General features: G+C 48.1%; 2 protein-coding genes across 5 annotated transcripts in view; both read right to left on the bottom strand.

Moving 5' to 3' along the window:
* Window positions 1–1431: 1431 nt before the first annotated feature.
* Window positions 1432–15594, bottom strand: LOC108924145 (uncharacterized). Of its 4 annotated transcripts, none has more exons than XM_018735342.2 (3): window positions 15301–15594; window positions 5883–5935; window positions 1432–3516 (listed from the first exon to the last, which is right to left on the bottom strand). In XM_018735342.2, the coding sequence occupies exons 2-3, from the start codon at window positions 5912–5914 to the stop codon at window positions 2766–2768; spliced, it is 783 nt and encodes a 260-aa protein (XP_018590858.1). In that variant the 5' UTR covers window positions 5915–5935; window positions 15301–15594; the 3' UTR covers window positions 1432–2765. The 4 variants fall into 4 exon arrangements, with proteins under 4 accessions (XP_018590858.1, XP_018590861.1, XP_018590859.1 ...); XM_018735345.2 differs by lacking the exon at window positions 15301–15594 and adding an exon at window positions 14680–15167; XM_018735343.2 differs by lacking the exon at window positions 15301–15594 and adding an exon at window positions 14281–14342.
* A 6718-nt stretch (window positions 15595–22312) lies between these two features.
* The window catches only part of nwd2 (NACHT and WD repeat domain containing 2), a 32703-nt gene continuing 27234 nt past the window's right edge, over window positions 22313–27781 (bottom strand). Inside the window, exons 7-8 of the mRNA XM_018735355.2 lie at window positions 26852–27441; window positions 22313–26271 (exon numbers count right to left, since the gene is read on the bottom strand). Coding sequence (XP_018590871.1) covers window positions 22381–26271; window positions 26852–27441 — 4481 coding nt within the window. The 3' untranslated portion in view covers window positions 22313–22380. The remainder of the gene's footprint in view (window positions 26272–26851; window positions 27442–27781) is intronic.

The following is a 27781-nucleotide window of genomic DNA, read 5'->3' as shown; positions in this document are numbered from 1 at the left end:
GCCTCTTAAATCTCTCATAGTGACGGAGAAGATGAAGGTGTTATGGAGGCCCAGAGGCAAATCTCCCACGATGCACCAGGTAGCGCTCGACTTTGCAGGTTCCAACTCTGAGCCGAAAGCGGCAGGATCGTTATAAACGCCAAAGTTCTCCGCCTCGTGTCTGCGCCTCCAACAGTTCATACTGATCCTTTGCTTGGTTTCCTACAGGGGTAGATGTCACTGAAATGGGCTCTTCGCGGCGATTGGGAAAAGACACGAGAAAAATTGTGCAGAAACACTCGTTTGTGTCTTTTACATTTTTGTGCAGTAACACTAGTCAGTCTGTGTATCGCATGACATTAAAATATGGGGTTCAGGTCTGATTTCACATTTGCTTGTAATGCCTGCATCACTTTAGGAATAAGTCCTCATGATAAAGCAACTGATAGAGTTCCTGCCCAGACACTGAACACTGTGGCTCTTCCTCACTGAAACTATACATTTCTCCATCCAGGCAGATGATTATTTAAATCCATCCAGGCATTACTTAAAATTAAATTAGTTTCTTCTGCTTTTTGTTCGTTTAGCCTTCGAGTCTTGGCTCTGGTGACAAACTGCAGTTGGCACAACATACACTTTCTCTCTCCATTATCTGATGAGGACAAGTGCAGCATGCGTGCGCGCACACACACACACACACACACACACACACACACACACACACAGAGAGCGCGCACCGGCGGCCAAGGTCCAGATCAGAATGTACTGTTCTTCGTGGTTCGGCCACAGGAGAATCCTTTCCCACTCCCCCCCCCCGCCCCCTGGGGGCACCATGGGCACCATCTAGAAATAACTGTGAACTGACCCAGAATGGGACCCAGTTAGGAGTGGACAGCACCGCACACCAAGCACACGCTGACTGGGCCAAAGGAGTTTCCTCAAGGGTGGCAAAGCAGAAGAACGGCTCCACCCACCCTGGGCACGGGGCTGGGGGACGAGTCCGGCGCCGACCCGCGTTAGCGAGCCGACCGCTTCCTGCCGGTCTGAGTGATGTTCTCCCGCTGCCTCTGGTCACTTGTTTCTTCCTCTTCGTTCCCGTCCGCCTCCCCCCCCCACCCACCCCGAGTTGGCACTCGTCTCCACCACCTGGAACCCCCGTGCCATCGGCCATGGGAGGTGGTGACGGGCACCTGGCACAGTGCTTTGCATATCCTGCAGAGAGGGCATGTTTGAGAGAGCTTTGCAAACGGCCCAATTTGTATATTCATGTATGGAAGATGGTGGTGGTGGTGGTGGTGGTGCCTCCCCCCCCCCACCCCTGGCTGCTTATAGAAACAGCTTATAGACTGAACACAAAGTGAAGGTTTTCCAATGGGAATAATTACCATATTTTTACACAGAGGGAGTGCAAACCACACGTTACTCTCCAGCACAGACACAGCAGAGGTGGGCTGGTAGATACTCTCAGCACTTGGTCTCTCCTAGTCTGCTGGTATCTCTTTGGGCTTAAGGAGGCGGTGAGAAAATGCACAATAATGAAACAGGAAATTTCCAGGAGTCGCCAGGGAAGACGGTAGATCTTCTTGGTGAACCAGTCAGTAGTTACTGGGCGGACAGGAAGTGACAAATTGATGAGAATGTGGACACAGGAAGACTCAGAATGTGTGCGTGCGTGCGTGTGTGTGTATACAGTACTCTGCTGCAAACACACACATTGTTACACATACTGCATAGATGATACACAAATTTCTGCACTTTCTTCCTCTGAGTAAAATCATACAACGAAATGTAACATGTCCAACGTTCACAAATTCTGTAGCTTTAGGGCACTTCCAGAGCCATTGGGGGCCCCTCGCACAGCCTGCGTCTTTCTCACACTCACACACGCACACGCTGACGCTAAAGCTGCGGCTGAACCTGCGAGTTTTGCACCATTCATCCACATGCGGAATCGAGTTGAGTCATTTACGCAGAAATACACGCTGATCCAGGATGACGAGACAACATTTTAAGGCGGTATAAATATCTGAGCAGTACAGCTGCGAAACCGTACGATGCTGTTGTTGAGGCAGATACAAAAACAGGTGTTTTGTGCAGGATTCTCCCTATGCATTAAGAAGATATGTCACAGTATTCCAAAAGCCCAAATTACCATGAGGAATAAAAAAATCTAAGCAATATAACAGAAGATTCACATTGTATGGCTGTGGGCCTGTTCTCCCTTTCGCACCACTTTTTTCACTTGCTTTTCCACCCCTATTTTATCACCCGTCTGACCCAGAAGCAGTGATTTGCAACCAAAACAAGAAATATTTTGTAAACAGCCCTTCAGATCATTCTTAAGACGATCCTTCCGAGTCCAGGGGAGAGGTCTTCGAAAATACAAAGCGAAGTTTTCTTGGGTAATAAAGGAAGAACGCACTTGAGCGGAGTTCTCCAAAACGTGCGCAACCCCCTCATAACCTTAAAATGTCATTTTAAACTCGAACGCAAACTTGCAGCAATGTCAAAAAACTGTACTTAAAAAAACACCAACGTGTCTCCATATATTGTCGTGGGAATGATAAAAACTTTCACCCACAGACTGAATTCAGTGGGTAATAAGAGCTGTACATGTTGACATTCATTAGAACAGATTCCCTGCACACCGGACTTCAAGCTCTACCGTATTGACATCACTTCCGTCCTTCTTCCGTAAGGCTATGCACAGTATCTGTGTCATGGACACAAGTAATGAAGCCAGCTGGCATTCTGGGTAATCTCCCGTCCCTTGCGGCCAGAGGCTGTCACTCAAAATCTTCGCCCGCGGTCGCGGCGTCCAGAGCCGCCAGCGCCTCGGCCACGTCCGAATCCGTGATGCTTCCGGCGTCATCGCCTCCCTCCTCCACTTCCAACGCCACCTCCTCGGAGCTCCTGCCCTCTGTGGCGACACCGGTAGATGCCGCGTCATCCTCCCCGTCCAGGTGGCTCACTCTGGTGTCGGTGGTGGAGAGGCTGGCGGTGCTGGCGTAGCCCGTTTCCGTCAGACCGGTGTAGCCAAAGCCTCCATCCAGCGTACCCCTGTCGCCCGGAAGGCCTTCCCACACGTCACCTCGTTCGTGGGGATTCCCGTGGGGGGGCTGCCTGTCCTCCTGCCACGTGGGGAGCTTGCCAGGTGAGCAGCAGCAGAGGCCTTCGCGGTCCAGAAGCGGACTGTTTCCAGGACCCACGCACTTTGGCACCGTGCACCTCTGGCTAGAGTCTTCGGGCTCAATGATGTAGGGACTCCACCCTCCGGTGCCCACCTGAACATCACCGCCCTGCTCCTGGGGGGGCAGTGCCGCGTGCAGGCGGTTGATCTCATTGTTGTCAATCTCCAGCTTCTCCACACCCCTTTTCAGCCCCTCTGAGCTCTTGCTGCTGTAACCAAAGTTCTGATAGCCTCGCGCCTTCTGGTCCCTGTCCACTTCCAAGGGTTTGCGCTGGTACAGGGAGTTTGTGCTGGAGTCCGTCTTCTGTCCGGGAACATCCTCAGACACGGACGGATCATAGATGTAGCTACAATGGACACAGAGGGAAAGAGATAAACACAAGGCCACAGACAGACGACACTCGTCATGCAATTATTTCTTTCACGGAAAGTCTCGGACGGCGGAACATTCCGGAAAAGCCGATTCGCTTCCCACACCTCTCCCGGTCAGAGGAAACAAAGACAGCTTGTGGAAAAAGCCCATTCGCAGCAACCGGGAGTGGAAACACCCGTCCTGGGAGGCGCAACACGGATGGAGACGAGTGAGTGGGCGGCACATCGAGGGAGATTCGCACCGACAAAACAACAGAATGTCACACCGACACAAAGGGACGGATACAGTGCGATCAGAGCCATTTTGCTACTCTTACACACCATCTCCCGCTACACTGCTCTACGAACACCTTAGTCTCTCGTCACAGCTCCAGGACGGCGAGTCCACATGGGCCAAAAATAAACCGAAGAGCCCAACGTGTAAACGATACGAAAGGAGTCGGACAGTCGCTCTCGTCATTAGTCTCCATGTCCAGGAGTAACGGAACAAGAAGAGCAGGAGTGTGAAGGTTTCCGGCCCAAAGTTCGGTCTTGAAGTCGAGACAAAGGTGTCAAACGGCAATTATTATTATTGTTATTCTTCTTCCTTATGAAACCAGCTACATTCCATTCCATTGTCCACAACCGCTTGTCCCGAGCGGGGTCGCGGCGAGCTGGAGCCTAACCCTGCAACGCAGGGCGCAGTGCCGAAGGGGGAGGGGACACACCCAGGACGGGATATCAGTCCATCGCAAGGCACCCTAAGCAGGGCACGAACCCCAGACCTGCCACACAGCGGATACCGGTTGAACCCGCCGCACCACCGCGCCCCCCAACCCAGCTACGATTCAATCCATTTCTGCAGCTTCACTGCATACTTGAGCTGCCTTACAGCACCTGGCCTTGAAGCGGCGACGTTCAGACTGGAAACTCTTGTCGCTCATCAAGTTGTCAGTAAAGACAAGAAGAGGAAGCGTTTCCTCCGATCGCTGGGACAAAGGTGAGACACGGACAGGACCCAGGTGTTCCCCGATCACTCTCAGTAGCTACAAACAAGCTGGAGACCTGGGTGACAGGAACCCCCATCTCCTTGCTTTAGCAGCCCGAGGCAAGAAGAGACACCAAGGTCAGTGGTGAAGCGGCATCTAGAAACCTCCATTTCAGGGTATTAAACCCTTTTTGAAAACTTACCTCAGTTAAGTTCTCGTTTTAGTTTACAGGTAAGTTTCATGCCTCGGGTGTCCCATGAATCCAGCCCCACTGTCCAGCGGTCACTCCTCCTCTTTTGGCTTTTTTTCTGTCAACACGAGGAGTCCAAAGCAACGTCCATGGTTGCCGTGGGACGTCACGTTGCAGAGCTTAGCGGTTAAAGGGATTCGCTCCGCAGGCCGGCTCAGCAGTGTGCCACACCTGGCGTGCCGTTTCCAAGGGCCTCTCATGTGACATCATTAAGCAGCTGTTTCTCTTCCATGGAAGCGACCAGATGACTCAGGGTTTCTGTGTGTGTGAGTGTGTGTCTCGAGGGGTTGGGACGCAGGGGCCAAGCGGAACAGATGGAACGAGGCAGATCACACATCCGAGGGAGTGAAATATTTACACCCAGTTTCTTCTCATGTCTTCATTTCATGCCAAACTAGACATCACTAGGGTTCGATTCCCTGATCTCGTCCCATTAAGCGGACCAGGCGCAAGCGCGCACCACTTTGTCACCATAGGTCGCCATCGCTACCGGCAGCTTTTCGCACAAATCATTTGGGCTACAAACACCCTTTCCAAAATGAGGCATATCTGGTTATATTTAGAGAGTAAAACGGCACTTAAAATATGTCAAGTGTCCAATATAAAGAAAAATATAAGTGCTTTTAAGCAGGGTGAATCACATGAGCACTGGAGGCAATTTCATAGTGACGGCAGAGCTCATCTCAGCCATAAGTGACATGAAGCCAGCAAATAATTTGCTCATGATCTCTCACCACACCCTTCTCCCTGTAAACATGAGCTATGATTTCAGGCAGTTGGTCAAGAGAGTGACACTTCTGACCAGGACACTGGGGTTTCACAGTCTCTTTTACTCATTCATCTGATGCTTCTCTCCAAAGGAACAGACACTCTTTAGCCAGTTACAGTTATTTACCCATTTGTACAGCTGGATAATTTTTACTGGAGCAATTTAGGGTAAGTAACCAGTGCAAGGGCACTACAGCTAGAGGTGGGATTGAACCCCTAACCTCTGGGGCCAAAGGCAGCAGTGCAAGCCACCACACTGGCAGTTTCCCCTCTGAGCATTCATGATGTGAGTTAGTGTTGTGCTGGCAAGGTGGCCGTCCAGGTGACGTTTTTGCTTCTACTCACTGTTACTCACCTTTTTATCATCCTACAGCAACTGCACCCCATCTGTCCAGCTGTTTGGCAGAGCTGTGAAACAAGAACAATCAAGTTATTTAACAGACCTGTAACCCCTGGAGATGGTAACACTGGGAAAACTTTTAATCAGAAACACAAAGTGCACCAAAGACGGAGTTACACCCGTCTCCGCACCATGTTCTCGACGTTCGAACCAGTGTTCCGTACCACTGGTGCCACTAACAGCCTCTGACAGAGAAGAATATTTAAATGTATCACTCTATATTCCTAATATTACCCAAAATGGACAAATTAGCATTAAAAAAAAATATGATTTCACTTGAAGTATTTCCTCAGTCCACGTGAAGATTTATTACCTATACACACACACGCACACGCATACACACACGTGTATATATATATATATATAGAGCAACTGAATAGATTATCTCAAGTGACATCCTCTGTGCTCATCCATCTATTTTTCTGAAGTCCACAGGAGACCAAGTGACCTTTTCTCTCAACACTTATTTCCAGGTCTGGCATTTCATGTATCTCCCAGCGCTCGTTCAATAATTAATGGGTCAACGTGAACGCGTTTGGCCTCACTCAGCGACTGACGCCTGACTCCTCCTCTCTCCCCAGAAAAAGAAGAGGAAGAGGCAGAGGCAGAAAACCGGTGGCTGGACACACACGGGTGTTTGCTCGCAAGCCCGGGAGCTGCAGGCGCTTTCACACGTGTCCCATATTCAAATATAGACAAATTTGACACGTCCGTGGCGTTCTCTGCTTGCAGTGTAATGCTTGCATAAAGTGCTGGATCTCTGAAGGCAGTCCCATAAATGGCTCAAAAGCCCCAGCGCACCAAAGGGGGACGCAGGCATGGAAAGGGACAACTTGGTTTTGTTAAACTGCAGTACTTTTAGATATTACTAGCTGCGGCAGAGGGAGAAATGAGAAATGAAAATACAAAACCGTGAAAAAGAGACATCGTGAAATAGTGAAGAGTTCTGCAATGCTGAGATCCACTGCACCTCATGGCACAGAGTCCAGATATAAACCAGGACGACACAAGACCAAATACGCTCCAAGAAGGACTAGGATGTATTTACGGTTGAAAAAGCTGTAACTTGGCTTTGAAGATTATCATCCCATCATACAAAATACCCTCCCAGGTGTTGACTACTAACCCACAAAGAGTATATCTATCTATCGATATATACACACACACACACACACACACACACACACACACACACACACACACACACACACACACACACACACACACACACACACCTTCGGAGCACAGGGACACTCTGGGCTCTGTGAATGGACGTCAAGAGGCCCGCTGGATGTATCATATCTAGTTAAGCTTTGACTCAGCAATAAGTTTTGCATATTAAAGTATATCTCTTGACTGAGACACTTCACTGCAGCCCCCAGAAAGAGAAGCAATTACGGTAAGAGGAAGAAGAGCTCACTTCTGTGGACAGTCCATGGGGTACGAGCTCTACATTATATACCCGTAGCACTTTTTCTTATGATGCTTTGAGAGAGATGCGGGAACACGACCACGATTTATATTTCAGTAATGAATCCTGGTTTTCTGCATGTGGTACAGCTTTTCCTTCCAACACTGCCCTTGGAATCCAGGAACAAAACCTCAGCCCCGGTACGTAATAATAGCTCGGCCGTGCTTTACATGCAAGGCTGCTCTTGGCTCTTTGATGTATCTGTTATCGGGAAAGTGAGAGGAATAAAACTTATTGGAATGGTGTTCAATCATCTGTTCCAGAAATATTTAACAAGGAGCGTGATTTGGCCTTCTCCATATTCCTCTGGAATCCCACAAACGCCTTTTTGAAGAACACACGGAAAGCAGGATGATTATTGCTACTTATTTGGCATAAAAGTGTCTTTTATTGCTATGTTGTACAACAGAGGCTCCGTCCACAAATAGTGCGGTAACGCAAATGTTCAATTCTCCAGTGCAAGCAAATCAAAAATTTGACTTCCTTCGTCATAATTCTCGTGAATTTCATAGTACCGGACTCCGAAAGTATACGGTGCAACGTGGCGACCCGTAGTTGTGCGAAAATCTGTAACCTTTGGCCCTGAGTCTGTATTAGCCTGTGTCTGTATGTATTGTGCATTTTGATCCCCTTAATTAAGAAGTACCTCAAATTACACTGTAAAGATCACCTTTTTCTCTGCTGTTGTGGAGTGTAAACCCTGGAAAGTTCCTTTCTGAAGGTTTAGTCCACAAGCTCTTCTCTCCACTGAGGCCGATTCCCCAGCGTTTGAGTGCGGTCAGGCTGCGGTTGGGTCGCGTTGGGGGGGGGAATCGTTTGCTCGGTGTTGTAATGGAACATGCTGGACTCAAAGAGCAGGCTGATGAGAGGTGCATGTAGAGCAAACATCAAACCGGTGCCTCTGTACACAAGGGCTGGGTCAGGTCATGTGTCCAAAGGGGGATGGGCAGGGGGAGTGCGTATTTGTGGGGCAAACTGGGAGGGGCACGGCGGTCAGAACGTCACGTCTGCTCCCCCGCACCCAGCCGCAAGGCATTTTACAGCTCTTCGGGCCTGCGTGCTTCTTGCTTCCCTGCTCTTCGCGTTCATTGCAGCCATCTGAGACACGAGCAGAAGAACCCCAGAATGGACCGACAGTGTCGGGGACTCAGACCGCCACGGCAGCGGCCGCTACAAAATAAATACTAAAAACAGTGCTGTGGCAAGGGAAGAAGACACCTAGAGACAAGGCAGCAGCTATTACGCTTGGTTTACGTCACATCACGCTGGGCACGGAAAGGCGCTCTTTCTCACACGGCGGCCCAAACGCCTCTCTTTTAGCAGCCTACACCAGCGAAACACGCCGAGCAACTACTTTGTTCAATTATGGATGGAATATTGATAGCAAAAGGGGGGATTTCTCCCTTTGCTACACCTTTACCTTCTTGGGACACATTTTCTCGGGAGATTAAAAATGACTGAGAACGTACACGGCGACGGCTGAAATACCTTCACGCTCCTTTCGCAACGACACACGCTTCTCACACAGCAATCAAGTGTGCCACTCGTCAACACGGCGATGTCAAAATCCAGCAAGGGCGGTGCCGAGTCTTCCTGACAGCATCCCGCTTTTCCCTCCACCTGCCACGATGCCGGATGACGGATCCGTCCGGGCCTCGAGGCGAAACCCAACGCCGTGTCTAAGGTCACAAAACACACTGGGGTTTTCCCCACGTGGAAAGTCTCACAGCCCACCTTAGAAACTACGCGAAAACTGCACAGGCAAACAACCCTAAGAAGATCGAGCAGAGGTGACACGGAACAGCAGTTCTCACGTGTGACTTTACGAAGGAAATATTTTTGCTTCGATGATACATTTTATATGTACACGTTGTACATATGCATATACGTACGCGTATCTATATGCTAACGTATATCAGTATAAACACAGTGAGTCCTCAGCTAAGCTTCAGTTCAACAGAATTTGAATGACGGCAGCTCTTTGTTTCATAAAGAGCTCCTTCGAGACCTATTAAACAACAATCCATTTGACAAAAATTATTGCTGCAACAAACAGGGATTTTGGAACGACTGCCACAAAGTATATGCAGTAAGTATAAACACGCTGGCCGGCGTAAAATTCACAGGCAGTTCGACGTGGTTTTCAAGTTAGAATAAATTTCGCTCGGATGAGGTGTCAGCAGAGCAATGGAAGAGGCACAAAAACAGTGCGGCCAGCAGACGACCGGGAGAATAGGCCACGTACAGGAGAGCGGGGAGCAACAATGCTCCACTATCATTTCAGCGCTCGCAGCGTTTACTGTAAGTGAGACAGATCTCACCGCACACAAAGCTCCCTTGTTGGAGCCCATTCTGTATTTACACTAATAACAACATACGAATGATCCAGGCGGTTGCACGAGGGTGAAAAAGAAGGGCGATGTGCTCAAAAGCTGTACATGATGTCTGGCCCTGAAGGGTTTGTGGGCAGCAACGCCATGCGTGTTTTTCACTGGACATTTTAAATATGAAAACAAAAGGAAAAATTAAAAAGCGATTCACTTATTTAACTATGTTGCACTAAGTTACGTGCTGACCCACACCAAATTCCCAATTTCCCTTTCTGAGCCCATTAAACACCGCCACAGCGAAAGCAGTCAGTGCACGACCGGTACAAACAGGTATCTCCGCTTGGTTCTCGGTCACAGAGAGTCTCCGTTTCCTCGGTACCGTGACCTCCGTGTCAAAACTGAGAAGGAAACTTCTCTCGGGAGAAATAGCAGCTATTTTTCAGTAGCAAGTGAGGGGGGACATATGACTTTTTGGATCTCTGCAAAAGAGCGTGTGAGTCACACCCAGAAAGGCCTGCAGATCAGGTGTCGTTGTGTAGAAGCAGAGGGAGGGAGACGACGGAGATGTTCCTTCAGCTTCTCAATTCAGCTTCTGAAGCCTGTTGAGCGTAAAGGACACGCCAAAACCGAGAGCGCAATGCGATAGGCGGCCGAGCTCTAGGGCATGGAGGACGAGAGTAAAGACAAATTAATCTGGCCTCTCTCTGTCCCAGGCCATCATACTGTACATGTCAGTGTCAGCTTTGTCCCCCGTCTCCTCGTCTCCCTATGGGGACGCCTCTGGCTCAGGGTCTCTGGTGTCTCCATCTCTCGCTCTTCCTCCTTCCCGTTTTCAGTCCTTTCCTCCCTCACCGGTGTCCTACTTCACCTGCAGACGGATGCAATCCCGACTGCTGCTGCCCGCACGTGCGCACACACACACACACACACACAGAGCAGAAAACGGAGTAGGAAACTGGACCTCCCCCCTATCCAGGGCTCCAGGTATGAGGAACTACCCCCCCCACCCCCCATTTAACAAGAGCACCACACACAAAGCAAAGAACTCCACGCCAGAGTCCACAAACACCTCTCACAGCCTGTCATTTATCTTACCCATCTACCCTATATGGGATGTCTTTCAAACCTCTATAAACCACAAGGTAGACGTTATCGCATGTCTGTTTATCTGGTTTATGGCTGTGGAAGCCTTTCTGGAAATACCTGCTGGTGCTGCATAAACAAAATAATAAAAAAAAAAAAAAAAAAAAAAAAAATCAAGCACCATGTTTTTCCTTATAATGTTTTACAGCAGAATTTTTCAACTCATTCACCGCAGGGTTTTTCTTATTAATGTTCTTTTTCAGTGTGTATGACACACAGTGACACTGCATTAAAGTCACACAGGGCCTCTTCCCTTTAATAGTCCAGGTGAGGCAGTCGCTGCGTTGTCAGGACAATGTGTCATGACGACTAAAACAAACATTACTGTGCCGTCACGAGTGACCAGAGAGCATGGAGTAAACACATCTTTCACTGTTTAGCTCTGCAGCCTGGGGGGTCCGCAAGCAATACACCCCACAGGTAATTGTTCCGAAACTGATGCTCTAATTTCACACACTGCTGTTTTTTTTTTTTAAGAACTTATTATTCATTTGTAGGTAGGTAGGGGGGTGCGGTGGCGCAGTGGGTTGGACCACGGTCCTGCTCTCCGGTGGGTCTGGGGTTCGAGTCCCGCTTGGGGTGCCTTGCGACGGACTGGCGTCCCGTCCTGGGTGTGTCCCCTCCCCCTCCGGCCTTACGCCCTGTGTTGCCGGGTAGGCTCCGGTTCCCCGTGACCCCGTATGGGACAAGCGGTTCTGAAAATGTGTGTGTGTGTGTGTGTGTGTGTGTGTGTGTGTATTTGTATGCTTTCATATGGCGATATCAAAAAGTCATTGAGTTTTGAAACAGATTTAATAAAAAATGAGGAAGTAAAACTGGCTGGTACAACTGATACAATCACGGTAAACATGAACAACAGCTAATACTTTATCAGTCCACAAGTCAAACGAATATTAAACCAGGAAAAGTGGTTCTCTGCCTTGTTTCTGTTATACCCAAGTGTTTGGCTTTTAAAGTAACACATCGAAAGAAGGAAAATGTCACTCTGCTTTTCCAAGAAATAATTATACAGCTAGGTGACACTTTTCTCCAAAGCAGCTTACAGTGTTAGTCTACCTACAATTATTTACCCGTTTATACAGCTGGCTCATGTCACTGGAGCAATTTTAGGGTAAGCACCTTGCTCAGGTATACCGCTGCTGGGGGGATTTGACCCTGTGACCTGCGGGTCTAAAGGCAACAGCTCTAACCACTGCACTCGCATTTTCCTAAGCAGGAAAACCCTGTGACAAGAAAACTATAAAACAGATGCTGTCCTGACTGTCATTTTGTTGGCAGAGGGACAAATGTAATCACTTTCAGTCTAAACACCCGTAATAAGATAATAGAAACTGTGCCTTTAGCTCAGGAATTCAAATAACCTCTTTGAAAAGAAGTGTAATAACTGAGCTGTTAACAACTGCATTGGGAGCGTTGTCAGCCACGTAGTGCTCTGCTCATTTTCTAGCGTCACGACATTTTGTTCAAATGTATTGTGTAAGGGGGGGTGTGGTCGGGTCCTGCTTTCTGGCGGGTCTGGGGTTCGAGCCCCGCTTGGGGTGCCCTGCAATAGAGTGGTGTCGCATCCTGGGTGTGTCCCCTGCCCCTCCAGCCCCACACCCCGCGGTGCCGGGTTAGGCTCCGGTTCACCGCGACCTCACGTGGGACAAGCAGCTTCAGACAGTGTGTGTATGTATCATGTGACTCCTAGAAGCAGATGAGCTGTCAAAAAATTCATCGAAATACACACACGCACACATTTTCAGAACTGCCTGTCCCATACAGGGTCGCAGGGAACCAGAGCCTACCCAGTAGCACAGGGCGTAAGACCGGAGGGGGAGGGGACACACCCAGGACGGGACGCCAGTCCGTCGCAAGGCACCCCAAGCGGGACTCGAACCCCAGCCCCACCGGAGAGCAGGACTGTGGTCCAACCCACTGCGCCACCACACCCCTACCGAAATACACATACGGTATATATAACAAAAACAGTGAAAACATTGCGCATTTGAGATGTCCTACTCCTTCCTCACTGTCTGACTGGATGTGAAGCTCAAACGTGGGAGAACATCACTGGCTGTGAGACAGTCCAGTGGACTGGTTATGGGACACGAGTCTCGGGCCTAAAGTCCGAACAGCATCGCTCCTTTTGCCTCTTCGTTCCACTGGACACACAGCATCACCCTTCCACGGTGTTGAGCAGCATGAGATGTTCGTTATTTAAGTGTCCTGTCCCATTTAACGTGCTGGTTAAAACGTGAGGGAAAACCAGGAAGCTGAGCTGCTTCGCCACATAACACTGCCCTGTGCCGCACATGCAAACGAGGGTGTCCCTTTCCCTGTCCCGTTCCCTGTCCCTTTCCCTGTCCCTTTCCCTGTCCCCGTCCCTGTCCCTGTTGGCGTGTGACACAGCAGAGCGACGCTGTCAGGGAGCCATGTACTCGCGTGGACCAAGACAATGATTCACTCAGACCACGCTGACGTGTTACTTCGACAAGGTACATTTACACAATCAAACCCCCCAACGATAATCCTCTCGAAGGAAGTTGTGTGCGAACTGCCCCGCCCCCGCCTAAGTGAAAATGAAAAGCATATCAATTCACTTACTGTATCAGGAGTCTATTACAAGATAACGGAATCTGTTTGGACTTGCAGCCACTTAGTGTTCCTGCAACTTCCTGCACCCCCACCCCTCCCCCCCATCGGTCATTCTGTCCGTAACACACCTGGTTGAGTCAAGAGGTGTTAACACGAATGGGACGACAGTAAGAGTGGCGGTAAAGAAGGAAAACACAGTGGTGCAGAAAACATCAGCTCCTCCACCAAAGTCCTGTCCTGACCTGCTCCAATGGGAACCCAGCTGGGGTACAAGGCCGACCCAGATCTCAGAGGTGACCCTCACCTGTGCCCGACCCACCTTAGAACGGCGACGGGACTCCACACACCATCTACCTCCCTGTCGTGGCACCGTCTCACAGACCGTCCACGGTCCGCTCTTCTCCCTGTTCCGTCGGACCGCCCTTTGGAGAGCGGCTTCTCTCAGACCACAGACGAAGCTCCTTGAGGCACAAAGAGACGTAGCTCTGCAACGCTTCCGTGACGCATTTCTGAGGCTATTAATCAAGCGGACCTGTTATCTAAAAGGGCTTAGAAAGCGGTAGAGGTAGCAAAGCTCAGTCTTCAAGAGCAGTGACCCCAGTGACTGCCTTTAGCACACAGAGCTCCAGAGAGCGCAGCGTGCTTACCGCGTTACTCATTGAGAAACGAGAGCAGAACAAAAGTTCCCTCACAGATTACGAGTACGACAAATTTAGAAAAGTGAAACACACCCCTGGTGACCTTCAGTCTTTGACTTTGCATTCTGTCACACCTGCTGGCAAAGCAAACTTTTCCATCAACCCCTTCATCGGATCACGGGGATCTTCCCTACCTGCTTCCGCAACAACCGACGCAGCTAGAGTACAGCTAAAGTACATAGAGTGAGCAGAACTCCGTGACTCTGTGTGAAGTGTCAAGAACATCAGATTAAGAGGTCTGATCTAGAAAGGGCTCAAACGAGCATCTCGGAAGGAAAGACACAGGACACGCGTGATGATGTAACTGATGTGCAGCACAGCGCTCACAGTCAGCACACCTGCTGTCTCAGAGTATTAAGAGACAGCTGGACACAGCTGACCAGCGGCGCTGAACATACGTAGTGGGGGGGCTCAGTTGGCTCAGTTTCCAAAAGGACACCGACCTTAAGTTCACTGACTGCTGAACCACGATCATCTCGGGAACCTGAGCCACAGCTCTGTAATGAACCGTTTTCCCATCTGCTCTAACTTACCTGGATCCGGTGCAGCGCCGCGCTCAGAAAGTCCGCGTCCACCTTTCACACACGGGGACGGAGCGCGTGCCCGGCGTCGGAGCGCGAGCGTTAGCGCGCGACATCTCCACGGCACGATGAGCGCAGAGGGAGAGTCATCCTGACATGCCGCGTATCAAGAGGACGACTGATTGTGCATTTGCACAACTTTTCAGGTTGCAGCGAGTAAAACTGGAGGCGGCACACGCGCGCGCACACACACACACACACACACACACACACACACACACGGACGGACGAAGAGACAGCAGCAGGTTGGCGCTGAGCCTCAGGTGAGCGCGGAGCACCTGGACACACACATGATTCGCTTCGGCTCGCTCATTCCTTAAGGGATCCCCACACCGCAGTGTAAAAAAGTACCGGTGTAAAAGCGGACGATGAAGTCGAATGTCGTCCGCGATCGCGATGTGAGGACACGCGACCCGACCGAACCGGACCGAACCCGACCGGACACGGGGTCGCGCCTCGTTTCTCCGCCGATCGCGGTTACGGTGAGGACAGGAGAGGACAGGAGAGGCTCCCCGGAGGTAAATCATCATGTCACCGCAGACAAAGAGCCACATGTCGCGGCGGCGCTTTTACCTGTCGCTCCGACGAAGGTGTGGCACCGGCACCACCTGGCCGCAGGTGTTTCTCTGCTTTTCAGCGCTCGCCTCGCCGCTCTTCTCATTGATGTTTCGCGCGTTTGCTGTCACCCGACACGGACGGACGGGGCGCGAGACGCGCGTGGAGCCCTGCGCCCTTCACCTGGGCTCGGGACTCCGACCTCCCCGAGCGCCCATTTGAATGCGAGCCTTTCGCTGCCAGGCCCCCGTGCGCAGCTTTGCATAGCGCGTGCATGACGGCGCACGTGACGTGGCACCGCCAAGTCATGTGGCCTGCTTGGTTCGGAACCTTGCCTTGCAGCGCACCTTGAGCTACTGCGTGGCTTTGGGCCGGAACTTTACACTCTAGTAACACAAATGGACTTTGGACGAGAAGGTCACCAGAACACACAGCGTCTGCTGAGATGTTATCTCACACTGGATCTGAGATGTTATCTCACACTGGATCAGAAGTTCTGATCCAGTGTGAGATAACATCTCAGCAGACGCTGTGTGTTCTGTCCAGATCTTAAACGTAGTGTGTGCCGAGATGTCATTTGACCTGTTCCGAACCTCACGTCCTTGAGCTATTACGTGACACTGGATCAGAACTTCACACTCTGCTCTTCCCAGGTGAGCCATGTGTCCTTGTAGCAGAATTTCACAGGGGACTTTGGATCAGAACTGAACACTCTCCTGCAGCCAGAGCAAGAATGCGATGTTACGTCAGAGCTCTACACTACAGTGTGTCCAGAGATACCGTGTGACTTTGGATCAGAACTTTACACCCTGTGGTACCATGTGACCTTTGATGGAAATTTCACATGGATGCAACTACATTTAACTCCTTCAGTAAAAAAAAAATTGATTTTTTTTCCATAGTTGGGGCCAAGAGTACAAAAATTAACAGCATTTAAGACAAAGTATAAATATATATGATAGGAAATGTTTATAACACACCAAGACACACACATCTTCAGAACCGCTTGTCCTATACGGGGTCACGGGAGCCTAACCCGACAACACAGGGTGTAAGGCTGGAGGGGAGGGGACACACTCAGGACAGGACGCCAGTCTGTCGCAAGGCACCCCAAGCGGGACTCGAACCCCAGACCCACCAGAGAGCAGGACTGTGGTCCAACCCACTGCACCACCACACCCCCTCCACTGTGCTACTGCACCCCCTCACACCAAGACACTCTTTTACAATTATTAAATACTCAACAATTATGATCACTTTATGGCAGAACTGAACAATCACAATACACACACTGACACCTCATTATTATGCATCTCTCTGTGATTTTAAAATGCAGTGAAATGCTGCTACAATGAAGCTGGGCTCTGCTACCATGTGCTACTGTACCTCCACCTTCTGCCTTGAGTGGCCGGCGAGCAGTGACCTCGAGAACTGACCTGGACTCTGTGACCATCAGCTTTTCTCCATGTGTGGTCCTACTGCTCCAGAAGACGACACAATTTTTAGTGTCTCTAGCACAGCGACAAGATCGTCTGAGGGTCCCGGGTGAATCCATCACAAACAGAAGAGCTCAGTGTAACCTGATACCATTCATTCATTATTATTTCTAATTATTTATTTATCGTATGATCAAAAACAGATCTTTAGCAACATTGGGCAAGCTTTAAGCTGTAAAACTGGCTTCACGTAGCCAAAGTTTAACATCTGTATCATCGATGTTCATCAAATCCACTGGTGTGGGCATCTGCGTGGGGCAGTGATCCAGCAGATGTTTTGCAGTTTGTTGCTGCTCTCTGCATGGGCATCCAGGGCTGTGTGCTAATCCCATTGTCATTCATTCATTCATTCATTCATTCATTCATTTCCATAACAGAGTAAATAACAAGTGCAAGACAGAAAAAGACAGCAGTGCCTGTAGATTTCAGCTTCAAATCCAGGAGAGAAAATTGACATATTTTTCTGAATTTTCTGAATTTTCCTCATGTTTGTGGGGTTGCAGTGGAGCAGCAGGTTTGTCCAGCTCCCGCTCTCTGGTGGGTCTGGGGTTCGAGTCCTGCTGGGGGTGCCTTGCGACGGACTGGTGTCCCGTCCAGGGCGTGTCCCTTCCCCCTTTAGCCTTGCGTCCTGTGTTGCCGGGTTAAGCTCCGGTTTGCTGCAACCCCCCTTGGGACAAGCAGTTTCATACACTTTCTGTGTGTGTGTGTGTGTGTGTGTGTGTGTGTGTGTTTCCTGTTTCTGCTTCCCTATATGTCCAAATGGTGTTAAATATGTATAAAAAAGCAGCAGCTGGTAGTGTAGTGGTTACTGCTGTCTCCTTTTTACCTAAAGGCTGCAGGGTCAATTCCCACCTCCAGGTATAGTACCCAATGGTACTCACCCTAAATTGTTCCAGTAAAATGACCCAGTTGTATAAATGGGTAAATAATTTCATATCAATTAACATTGTAAGTTGCTTTAGGGAAAAGGGACAGATAAATGTTAGTGTCTGTAAAGCAGTAAATACTGCAGTGTGAATAAACTGCCAGTGAAAAATAACTTTGCTTCTGATTTAATATGAAATATATAACAGACATATTGCCATATTATTAACATATTACATTTAGTGGCAATTACTGTGAAGCTCTTGTCACAGACAGAACTGTCATTAGGATTTCACTGAAATGGACGGCAGTTTCTCTATCATTGGTATACACACACACACGCACACGCACACACACACACACACACACACGCACTCAGTGGACAGCAGCAGATTCTGTCCTTCTTCACATCTCTCGTGATCCGTCATTTCTCCAGGAAGGTCCTGTGCCCGTGCTGTCACTGCGCTTGGATTCTATATATCCCGAAATTCATACTAAGTCTGACAACATGATCTCCTGAAGCCATCATTCAAAACCAGAACTGGATCAGGGCTCAAGGGTCTAATTCCTCATCCAGCAACAAACCTTCCCAGAGGGACTTACGGTTAAAGGACATCAGTGACAATTAGTTTCTGAGCGAGTGGTTTTATCAAAAAGAGTTGCTTTGTATGCAATTTACATGTATATTGACTTTTTTAATTCATGTAATTTGCTTTAAGGGGGTGTGGTGGCGCAGTGGGTTGGACTGGGTCCTGCTCTCCGGTGGGTCTGGGGTTCGAATCCTGCTTTGGGTGCCTTGCGATGGACTGGCGTCCTGTCTTGGGTGTGTCCCCTCCCCTGCCAGTCTTATGCCCTGTGTTACCGGGTTAGGCTCTGGTTCCCTGCGACCCTGTATGGGATAAGGGGTTCAGAAGATGTGTGTGTAATTCCCTTTAAATGCCTCTCTCAAGTCCCCTACTACAGGACACCCCCCAACCCTCCTTCACAGAGACTTTCTTCAGTTACTGTGCAACAGGTGTAGGTTTATTTACACAGTGCCGGGTGGTCAGGGGAACGGCTTTCTCATGAGGCCCGAGTTCTTGGGCTCAGGGCTGCTGTTGGCTGTTGATGGGCAGGTGCTAGTCAACTCTCTTTTTTTCTCTCTCTCTTTTTCTCTCTTTCTCTCTCACTTTCTCTCTCTTGCTCTCACTCAGCGCTGCTGGCTCTGCGTTGTGCGTCTGTCTTGCTCCCTCACTTTCCGGGCAATGGGTTAAACAGGGTGAGTGCGTAGAAACAGGTGTGTGCCGCCCCCCCCGACCCTCACAGACCGAACGTGCCACTTACTGACATACTGCTTTTCTGATTTATATCATAATTTAATTTTCAGTGAACAAGGACAGCGGTAAATTTTCAACCATCCATTCTCACATGCTCAGCTGTGACATCACGTTCCTAAATGCCCATTAAAAAAAAGGGTGTCAAAGCCAGTTCTTGTAGAAATGCCATGGCAGAATCACAGTGATGTCATTCAAACTGAGTACTGATTTCATTCTTAGCAGTAAATATATGGGCTTGATCTCAGCACCAGTTTGGTCATCCAGTGTCTTGCAGCCAACGCTTTACACTCCCTATGAATAACCTTCTGAGAAGTGCTCATGATGTTTGCATCCAGACTTCGACAGGCAACCAATCTGAGTTGCTCTGGACTATTGCGACGATACAGTGTATTGCATGCAAAGCTCTGTGATACAAGGTCCAGTTTGAACTTCAGCTCTTACAAAGGTTAACAACGCTGGTCCTCAGATGTTTAACTTAATGGTGAATTTTAGGAGGATGACTCACCTCGTGATTTGGAAAAGGTCATTATGGAGAAGGGCAGATAGTCAAAGCTTAAAAGGTTCAGTACAAATGGCCATAGAGAGAATTGGCCTTGCAATGCCTTGTGTCGGTAAAAAAAAAAAAGTCAACAATTTATTTCCCTAAATGTTTTAAATGATTCAGACTCACAAAGTGGTCTGTTTGGAAATGCAGCCCAGTGGAAACGTGCTTGGGAAGGTCATGTTGATAAGGGATTTACCTGAGCCTGGGGATATAAGCCGACACCAAACAGGAGAGAAGGGCGTCGTCCCTCTGTGCCTCCCGTCGCCTTGGAAACAGCACACACACCGGTCCTCCAGGAAGCCCAAAGCAACTACCCAGAACCGTCAAATTACGGGTTCTGAATGTGTGTCTGCAGGCAAGAAGGTGGACGTCCGGGCGTGTAATGTAATTTTACTGCTCTCTGGCAGTGTTTTGGGAATATACGGTGTTCACATCGGTCACTACCAAAGAACAACACACACACCAAGATCCAGCAATTTGTGATGCATGCTATTGTTGTCCTATAATGTGTTTATTTAAATTTTCCTCACATGTCCTGTCCAGTTGACTTATTCTGAATCAATTGGTGCAATGTAGAATAATTTTAGAATTTTTTTTTTGTAAACCAGATACAATGTGTATCTGTTGTCTAGAAAGACTTGACTCCATACATGGCACTAAAGAATATAATGGATTTAATCTGGTTTTTTTCCTGCTTGCAATCAATACTGCTGTGAGAGTACACTACACATGGGCACAGACTGACTTGATTTGCAAATGCAGTGAACCTGAATCAACATTCATGCCGAAATGCCAAGAAAGAAAAATGTACTTGGGGGCAAAAGATAACCATTTTATTACATTAAAATGTTCCATCCAAACAATGCATACACACAACTTTATATTGCTTCAGACAAGTTTTTTTTTTTTAGAATAAATCCAGTTATACAACTCTGTAACAAAATTTTAATACAACATTTATGAAAATATAAATCTCTAAACAGGTAAGTCAGTCCTGACAATACAAAGACCGTAGAAACATTCATTACCAGTATATTTCAGATATATTAATGCTGCAAACAAGTAATTTATTAAAACTCATTCAAGTTACATAACATACAATATACTGTATACCGGCTTTCATATCAACACATTCAAATATACTCGTAAACTGGCATTCCATATAATATAAGATTTAAGAGGACTAATTGGACACTTTTCAGCAAAGATGATACATTTTGTCTTGCATGGCTAACATAACACTTGATCATACACAAAACCTAAACATTTTTGCCATAACAAATTTTTGAGCCATTTAACGGGGAATAAATGTAAACAACAAACAAAAAGACAAAATTGGAACCTTTGGCAAATACACTCAATATCATTGTTCTTTGATTACAAGAGTTTACTCTTTAAGGAAAAGTAAATATTTAAAGCTAAATACTGCTACTTGTTAGACTTATAAAATTAGTCAGAAAAGTTAGTGCCTCGACAGCGAAAAGTAAACACATACGATTTTAGAGAGTAGCCCTTGAAAGTTGTAAAAAGTATGGAGAAAAAAAAAGGGAAACATATTTTGTTAGTCTTTTGTTAAAAAAAAAAAAAAATTCACAGGTCTTAACAGTCTGACAAACTAGGGTTTTAATCCATAACCAGAATGGGGTTTTTTTAGGGCAGGTGAAAAATCAAGAACCATTTAAAAAGATAATAATGCACACGCGTAAAGATGATAATGCACACACGCATCATAGCAGGACAGAACAACCTTTCTATATAATTCAGGAGTTATCTTGTGGCACAGAAACACAGCAACACTACCCTGGAACATCATTACTAGTGTCAAGCTGCACTTTTTCCTCACTCACTGAAAACAATCTCTCTATCGCATAATATTTCTTTCATCACAAAACTCAACATTTATAACTTTTTACCTTTATATTCTCTCATTACATAATAACATAAAAAAATCTCATTACATATTTTTTTACATTTATAATTGTTTACAGCGTTCTTCTCGTGAACCTTTGTAAAACTTTTTCTTACATTTCCACCGATTAAATTTCACGAGAATGTGTGCAGCATTACGAACAATGTGTGTTCTTGCTGATTTTGCATTTCCATCTGTGCATGTGGGTCACAGTAAAGTAAAAAAAATTACATACTAAGTTCATATGGGATCCAATGGTTCTGGAAAAAAAAATCATCCTTAATTTTGGAGTATTAATTTTAACATGATGTTATTTTCCAATCGGAATAATGAGTGTTTTTATAAATTCCCTGCATTTTCAAAGTTTCTGTAATTTAAAAGAAAAAAAAAAACATTTAAAAATCCAGGCACTCACTTTGATTGCATTAAGCACAAGGAGTAGCACAACTGTAGCAGCAAAAAAATAGATATGTATACATATAAATATATACATAAAATTTTACAGTACTGGAAAATGATATCTGTATCTTTGCAACCATAACAAAAGAGTAATCATTAAATTAATTTGTACTAAAAATTCTGCAGCAAGTGGTTATAGCTAAAAAGAACCAAAAAGTACAATATTTTCCCATATCTGTAATATGGCTTAATGTAGAGAGACCAAAACAAACAAACAAAGAAACAGTATTTTCAACAGAATGGTTAACACAACAGAGGTTAATTTGAATTAATAATATTGTTCTTTAACTGTCACATGTAACAATGCCTACATGATGTGAATTTCATATTTAGACTTTTTACCCTTCATGTGACCAATGAGTTAACAGTCATTGGGATAATGAACAAATAGATAAACTGTAGGTCAATCTTCTGCAACTGCTCATTGACTGTTAAAGCGCCACCTGATGTTCGTGTGGAATTGCATCAGAATTAGGGTGTAAACAAGGACGGACTTGGAAAACTGCACTATCACTGCAGCAGTTCGCTTTTCTTTGTGGGTGTTGGTGCGTCTGCTTCGCCAGAGTCAGAAACATTTATAGGGCTGTCCCGAGAGAACACCTCGGTAGACTCTCGCCAGACACAGTCCGCGATGGTCTTGAAGGTGAACGTGCTGCACTTAGGCCTCACCTTCTGGGAAGCGTTATTCACAATTTGGCGGCTATTGGAGGTGGCAATTTTTATCTTTAGCGCTGCATCCACGCGATCCACCACTGTATAGGTACCAATGCTGCCATCCTCAAAGCCTACAATTATGTTGAGGGCTCTCTGAGACAAACAGAGGAACGTTGGAGCCTTGTAGAGGGAGCAAGTTCCGATGCTCTTGCCGTCAGCAAGCCTCATGACTATGAGGCTGGACACTACCCCAGCGTCATCATCCTCTTCACAGTCCCGGAAACAAATGTAGACCAGGTAGCGCCCGTCCCGTGATAGCTTCTGCCTCCAGATGATACCTGCAGCGTGGACAAGCCGCAGCTTGCCGCTGTGCAGATCTAGGACGTTGATGTTTTCGTCTCCCTTTGACACGATGCCCAGCTTTCCATTTGGAGAAATCTGAAAGTCTTCCAGATTTTTGAGGAAGTTGCTTGGAAGCTGCACCCGTCTGCAGATGGACTCATCTGCCAAGCTCCAGATGAACACTGTCTCAGTAGATGTGATGAAAACCACAAAATCGGGGCTGTCGGGAATCAGCTTGAAATTCACAACAGTGATGCCATCATCACAGATGAACTTTTTGGATACACTACCTGACCACAGACTCACAGCAAGCAACTTATTTTTCGTAGTTCCCACTACGAAGGTGTTAGCTGTGGTTATCAGGGCATTCTGTAGGCTCACAAGGATATTGCACACTTTGTGGCCTGTGGCCAGCCGCCATACCCTGGATGCATTCTGCTCACAGAGAGAGACCACAAACTGGTCATTATGGGTGATCAGGAGTTGGGAGATCTTTTGCCCATTGATGCGAAAGATATTCTCTCCTGTGCTTGTTTGCCAGATGTATTGATTGCATTTGTCATCCGACGTGACCATGAGATCCCCAGATGTTGTCAGTACACAGTTCTCCACAGTGCCCTCGTGCTTAAACACAGTCTCAATAAAGCCAGTGCTGAAGTTCCACTTGTGGATAGATTCAGATCCATCCATTGTGAAAACAAAATCCTCTCGACCAGAAAGCTGCAAGCTTTGAATACGTTTCCCGGTTTTGTCAATGTTTGACATAGCCGTGATGATGTCAATGTCCCAGATCGAGAGCACCCCACTGCTTGCTACCGACAAGAGTAAATTATGATGTGTAGACTTTATGAGCTTCACAATGGCCCCTGACACCTCCACCAGGCTGGCCATGCACTGTCCACTGTCCCTCCGCCACACAAATATTGATGAAGTGTTCTCCATAGATGCGACTATGCTCTGGCCATTCTTGGAGAGGACAGCTGCCACAAAACGTTCACTGCGTTTGGCTTTGAACTTTTCAGCCATCTTCCACAGTCGTGTGTCCAGGACCTCAATGCTACCAGCCTTACAGATAAGGATGGAACGCTGATCCTCTGAGAGTTCGATGCCAATCACCTCGCTGTCATCACCCCGACAGTCGTAGTCTTCGATGATGCGCGGGTTTGTGATTTCTTTTGTGTTCCAGACCGAAAGGCTGCCCTCATTATCAATCATGACCATCTGATAAATAGTGTCCAAGATGAGGAGAGACTTGATGAATCCCCCAGAGAACTCAGATGTCACAGTAGCTAATTTGTCACCGCTGCCAAGGTGGAAGATAGATGTAGTATTAAGGTACTGGCCACAAAATGCGTACAGTCCGTCCGGAGAGCACTCAACACAGGTGACTTCATACCAGCAGTGAAACTGGTACAGAGGCCAACCATAGACTAAGTCTATGACACTGACATCTTTGCTGGCCTCCAGCCAAGCTAATGCATGGTGGCTAGATAAGGTGAACCCATTGATGAAGGCGACTCCCCCAGTGACGCCGCAGTGTTTAGACCCCTTGATTTCCACCTCGAAAAGAAGGCAGGATTTGTGGTTATCATATATGAGCAGTGTGTTCTTTGTGGTGGCCACTACCAGGTACTTCTCATCGCTGGTGAGCTTGATTCCCAGGACGACAGAGCGTGCTGTGTCAATCTGCCTCAAGAGCTGTCGGCTCTCCACATCCCACGTGCTCACGGAACCATCTTCCAGGGCCACAATGATAATGTTAGGGGCAAATGTTGGTAGGATTTCCACAATCTGCATGTAACTAGAACACAGGGGCAATCTTTCCGGGGTGTAAGTGACATCCATTGAGGAGTGGAGAGGCACAATGGAGCAGTACTTAGGACCATCTTTGTCACATTCCAGCAAGAGATGCCGGAGTTTTGGTAAGGAGGTCACCACAGGCAGAAGCCTCTGTTGCAGCTCGGCAGACAGAGAGGCAGGATTGCGAGTTACCTTCACTTTGATGCTTCGAAGAGTTGTGGCCAAGAACTTGAGCTCCTTCTCCTGTGAGTAACTGTAAGCCAGGTCAATGTCTGCCAGTGCCTTGTCAAACTGCCCTATCTTAATCATGGTATAGAGCCAGCTGAAGTTCATGATGACCCCGTACATGAGGTCATCTGTCCGCCCACTCCGGGTCAAGTGGTAAAGCAGCTCCGTCATCTTTCGGTGGTTGACAAAGAAGATGTCTGGTTCCAGGAGGTTACACTGGAACACCCAGGGTTGCTCCGGGGTCTGCCTGTCATAAGAATGTTTGTCGGTGCTGGCCTTGTCGCTGTGGTGATGAGGATTCCGATTATGGGAGATGTTCAGAGAGGCAAAGTGATTGTTGTCACAATGGAAAATTTTCTTCCTCCCTCCAGACCAAGCCCCAAGGAAATATTCTGCCAGAAGGCTATGCATCTGGTGAACATCCTCCTCATTGCCGAGGTACAGCTTCTGGGCAATGAGGTGTAGATGCCTGTTGGCCCACACCAACAGCGTAACATTCCGAACCTGCCTCTCTATGAGGTAGCCCTCCAGCTCCTCCTTGAGCTTGGCAATAAAGTCGTATGAGATCCTCAGTGGGTTCTTCAGGTTGGAACTCATCATGATGTCACTCAGAACACTGTTGTCCAGAGAGAGTATGTCCTCCAGCTCCATTTCTGTTAGTCCAGAACGGGACATGGTTATATAGCCCAGGGCTCTGATCACAAACCGGGACCCCAGCTTGTTCTCGATAGAGAAGAACATTTGCTCAATGCTCTCGTGCACGGTTGAACATAGGGACGTGGCATCCACGTCCTTATGCGACCTCCAGTGTTGCACCTCTCGGAAGATGAGATTGACAAACATGGGCAGTGTGCACTTGGCCAGTGCCTCGTTGACATAGATCTGCTGGCCCGAGGTGACCTTGCGTTTGATGGCAAGCAGCTGCTGCTTGAGGGTCTGGCTGCACATCTTCCGATCTCTTTGCGTTAGCTCCACGTAGCGGCTCTCATCCTGAATAAGGCAGCGCAATCGTTGCAGGATGCCATGCTTGTTGGGCAGTGTGGAAACCACCACACGTACGGTTCGTGGCAAATGCACGGGCAGCCACCATAGCTTGCGTGCCTCATCTGCATCCGACAGCTGCTCCAAGGCATCCAGCAGGATGACCAGTGGCCGCTGAAAGGAGGACTCGCTCATCAGGCTCACCAGCAGCTCCCGCATCTCGCGGATCTTGTTGGGTAGAAAGCGGATCAGGCAGCAGTAGTTGATGGCAATCTGCTCGCAGATGCTCTGAAGCAGCGTTCGCAGGTCAGTGGAAAACTCCGTGGAGCCAATGAAACGGACGATCACCACAGGGTCAGTCTCTGGGCCCATTTCATTCTGGAGCCAGGAATAAGCCTGAAATTCAAAAACAAACAAAGGATTAGTTTTGCAATTAGGTTGCAGAGCAAGTATTAAAGGCCTTATTGATTCTTTGCTATATTTATGATTCAGTCACAGAAACAGCAGCAGGCAGCACAGTGGTTACAGTCCCTACCTTTGGACTAAAAGGTAACAGTTTTCAACAATTTGTGGGAGGCAAAGTCATGGCCTCAACTATTGTGAGGGAGAAAGCTTCCAGCGCTGGGGGGGTCCCACTTTGGGGAACAAGCACAGGCTGACACACACACAAACACTTTCCGAACCGCTTGTCCCATACGGGGTCACGGGGAACCGGAGCCTACCCGGCAAGACAGGGCGTACGGCCGGAGGAGGAGGGGACACACCCAGGACGGGACGCCAGTCCGTCGCAAGGCACCCCAAGCGGGACTCGAACCCCAGACCCACCGGAGAGCAGGACCCGGTCCAACCCACTGTGCCACCACACCGCCCCACAGGCTGACATTCATCCTAAAATCACATGCACAAATGGGGGGATGGGTGTGAAAACAATAAATATTCCATTGACTGCTTTGGGGGTCTCTCTTGCTCGCCTCACCTGCTTGGCCGCTTCTGCTATGAGCAGCGTTTTCCCTGTACAAGGTCCCCCGTACACCACCAGTGGGCTCACTCGTCCGGACTTGGTTGGCAGAAGATACCTATGAACTAGACTCAGTCCTTCGCACTTGTGCTTGTAGTACGAGGCAGAGGTCTTGCACAGCGATAAGTGCTGCAGGATCTCGTCGTAGAGAGGGTCTGTCTCGGCGTCAAAGTTCTGTTGCACAGTGGCCTGGATGATATCTACCATGTCCTCATAGAGCTGCTTGCAGAGGCCCTCCACGTAGTGGCTCTCCACCTCCTGGGAGTAACCCAGTTTCATGTCGCAGTGTGTGACAGAGGAGTAAACACGCAGGTTGGAGGCTGCCACCAAGGTGGGGATGAACTCATCGCGCACTTTCAGCAGTCGCTCGTAGGCCTCCTGGTTGCGCATGATGCGGTCCCCGTTCTCCACGATGTCCATGTAGCGGGCCATCTCTGGCAGCCGGGCGTGCCGGTCAAAATTGGCAATTTTCCGGATGTAACAGACACATTTCTTCAGAAAAGCAGGTGTCTGCTTGCCCAGGGCAAAATCTAGCTCATCTTCAAGAGCTGGGAAGAGATGTGGACAGGCTCGATCAATTAATCGATCAGTCGAAACACAAAGGCAAAGTGAAAGTTTTGCCAGAGGACAACTGAGAGCTACAGGGACTTTTCTCATGTACTTAGGCAAGCAGTGGGCGTCAAGCTGTCTCAGGCGTACGATTTGAAGTTCTGTAACAACTTTCCAAAAATCTTGGGATTTTTTTCTTTGAGGGACTTATATTAGAGGATCAATTCATGAGCAGCAGCAATACCCTGGCAAAAACATCAGCGGAGACTTTGTTGCCAGCACGTCAGCAATGCCACCGCAGTATCAATATGCTGTGGTTCACCCCAGAAATAGGAACAA

This window comes from Scleropages formosus, chromosome 11 (assembly GCF_900964775.1).
Source record: "Scleropages formosus chromosome 11, fSclFor1.1, whole genome shotgun sequence".
NCBI lineage: Eukaryota > Metazoa > Chordata > Actinopteri > Osteoglossiformes > Osteoglossidae > Scleropages > Scleropages formosus.
The sequence above is the reverse complement of the archived record's forward strand: the minus strand, read 5'-3'. Positions and strand labels throughout refer to the sequence as shown.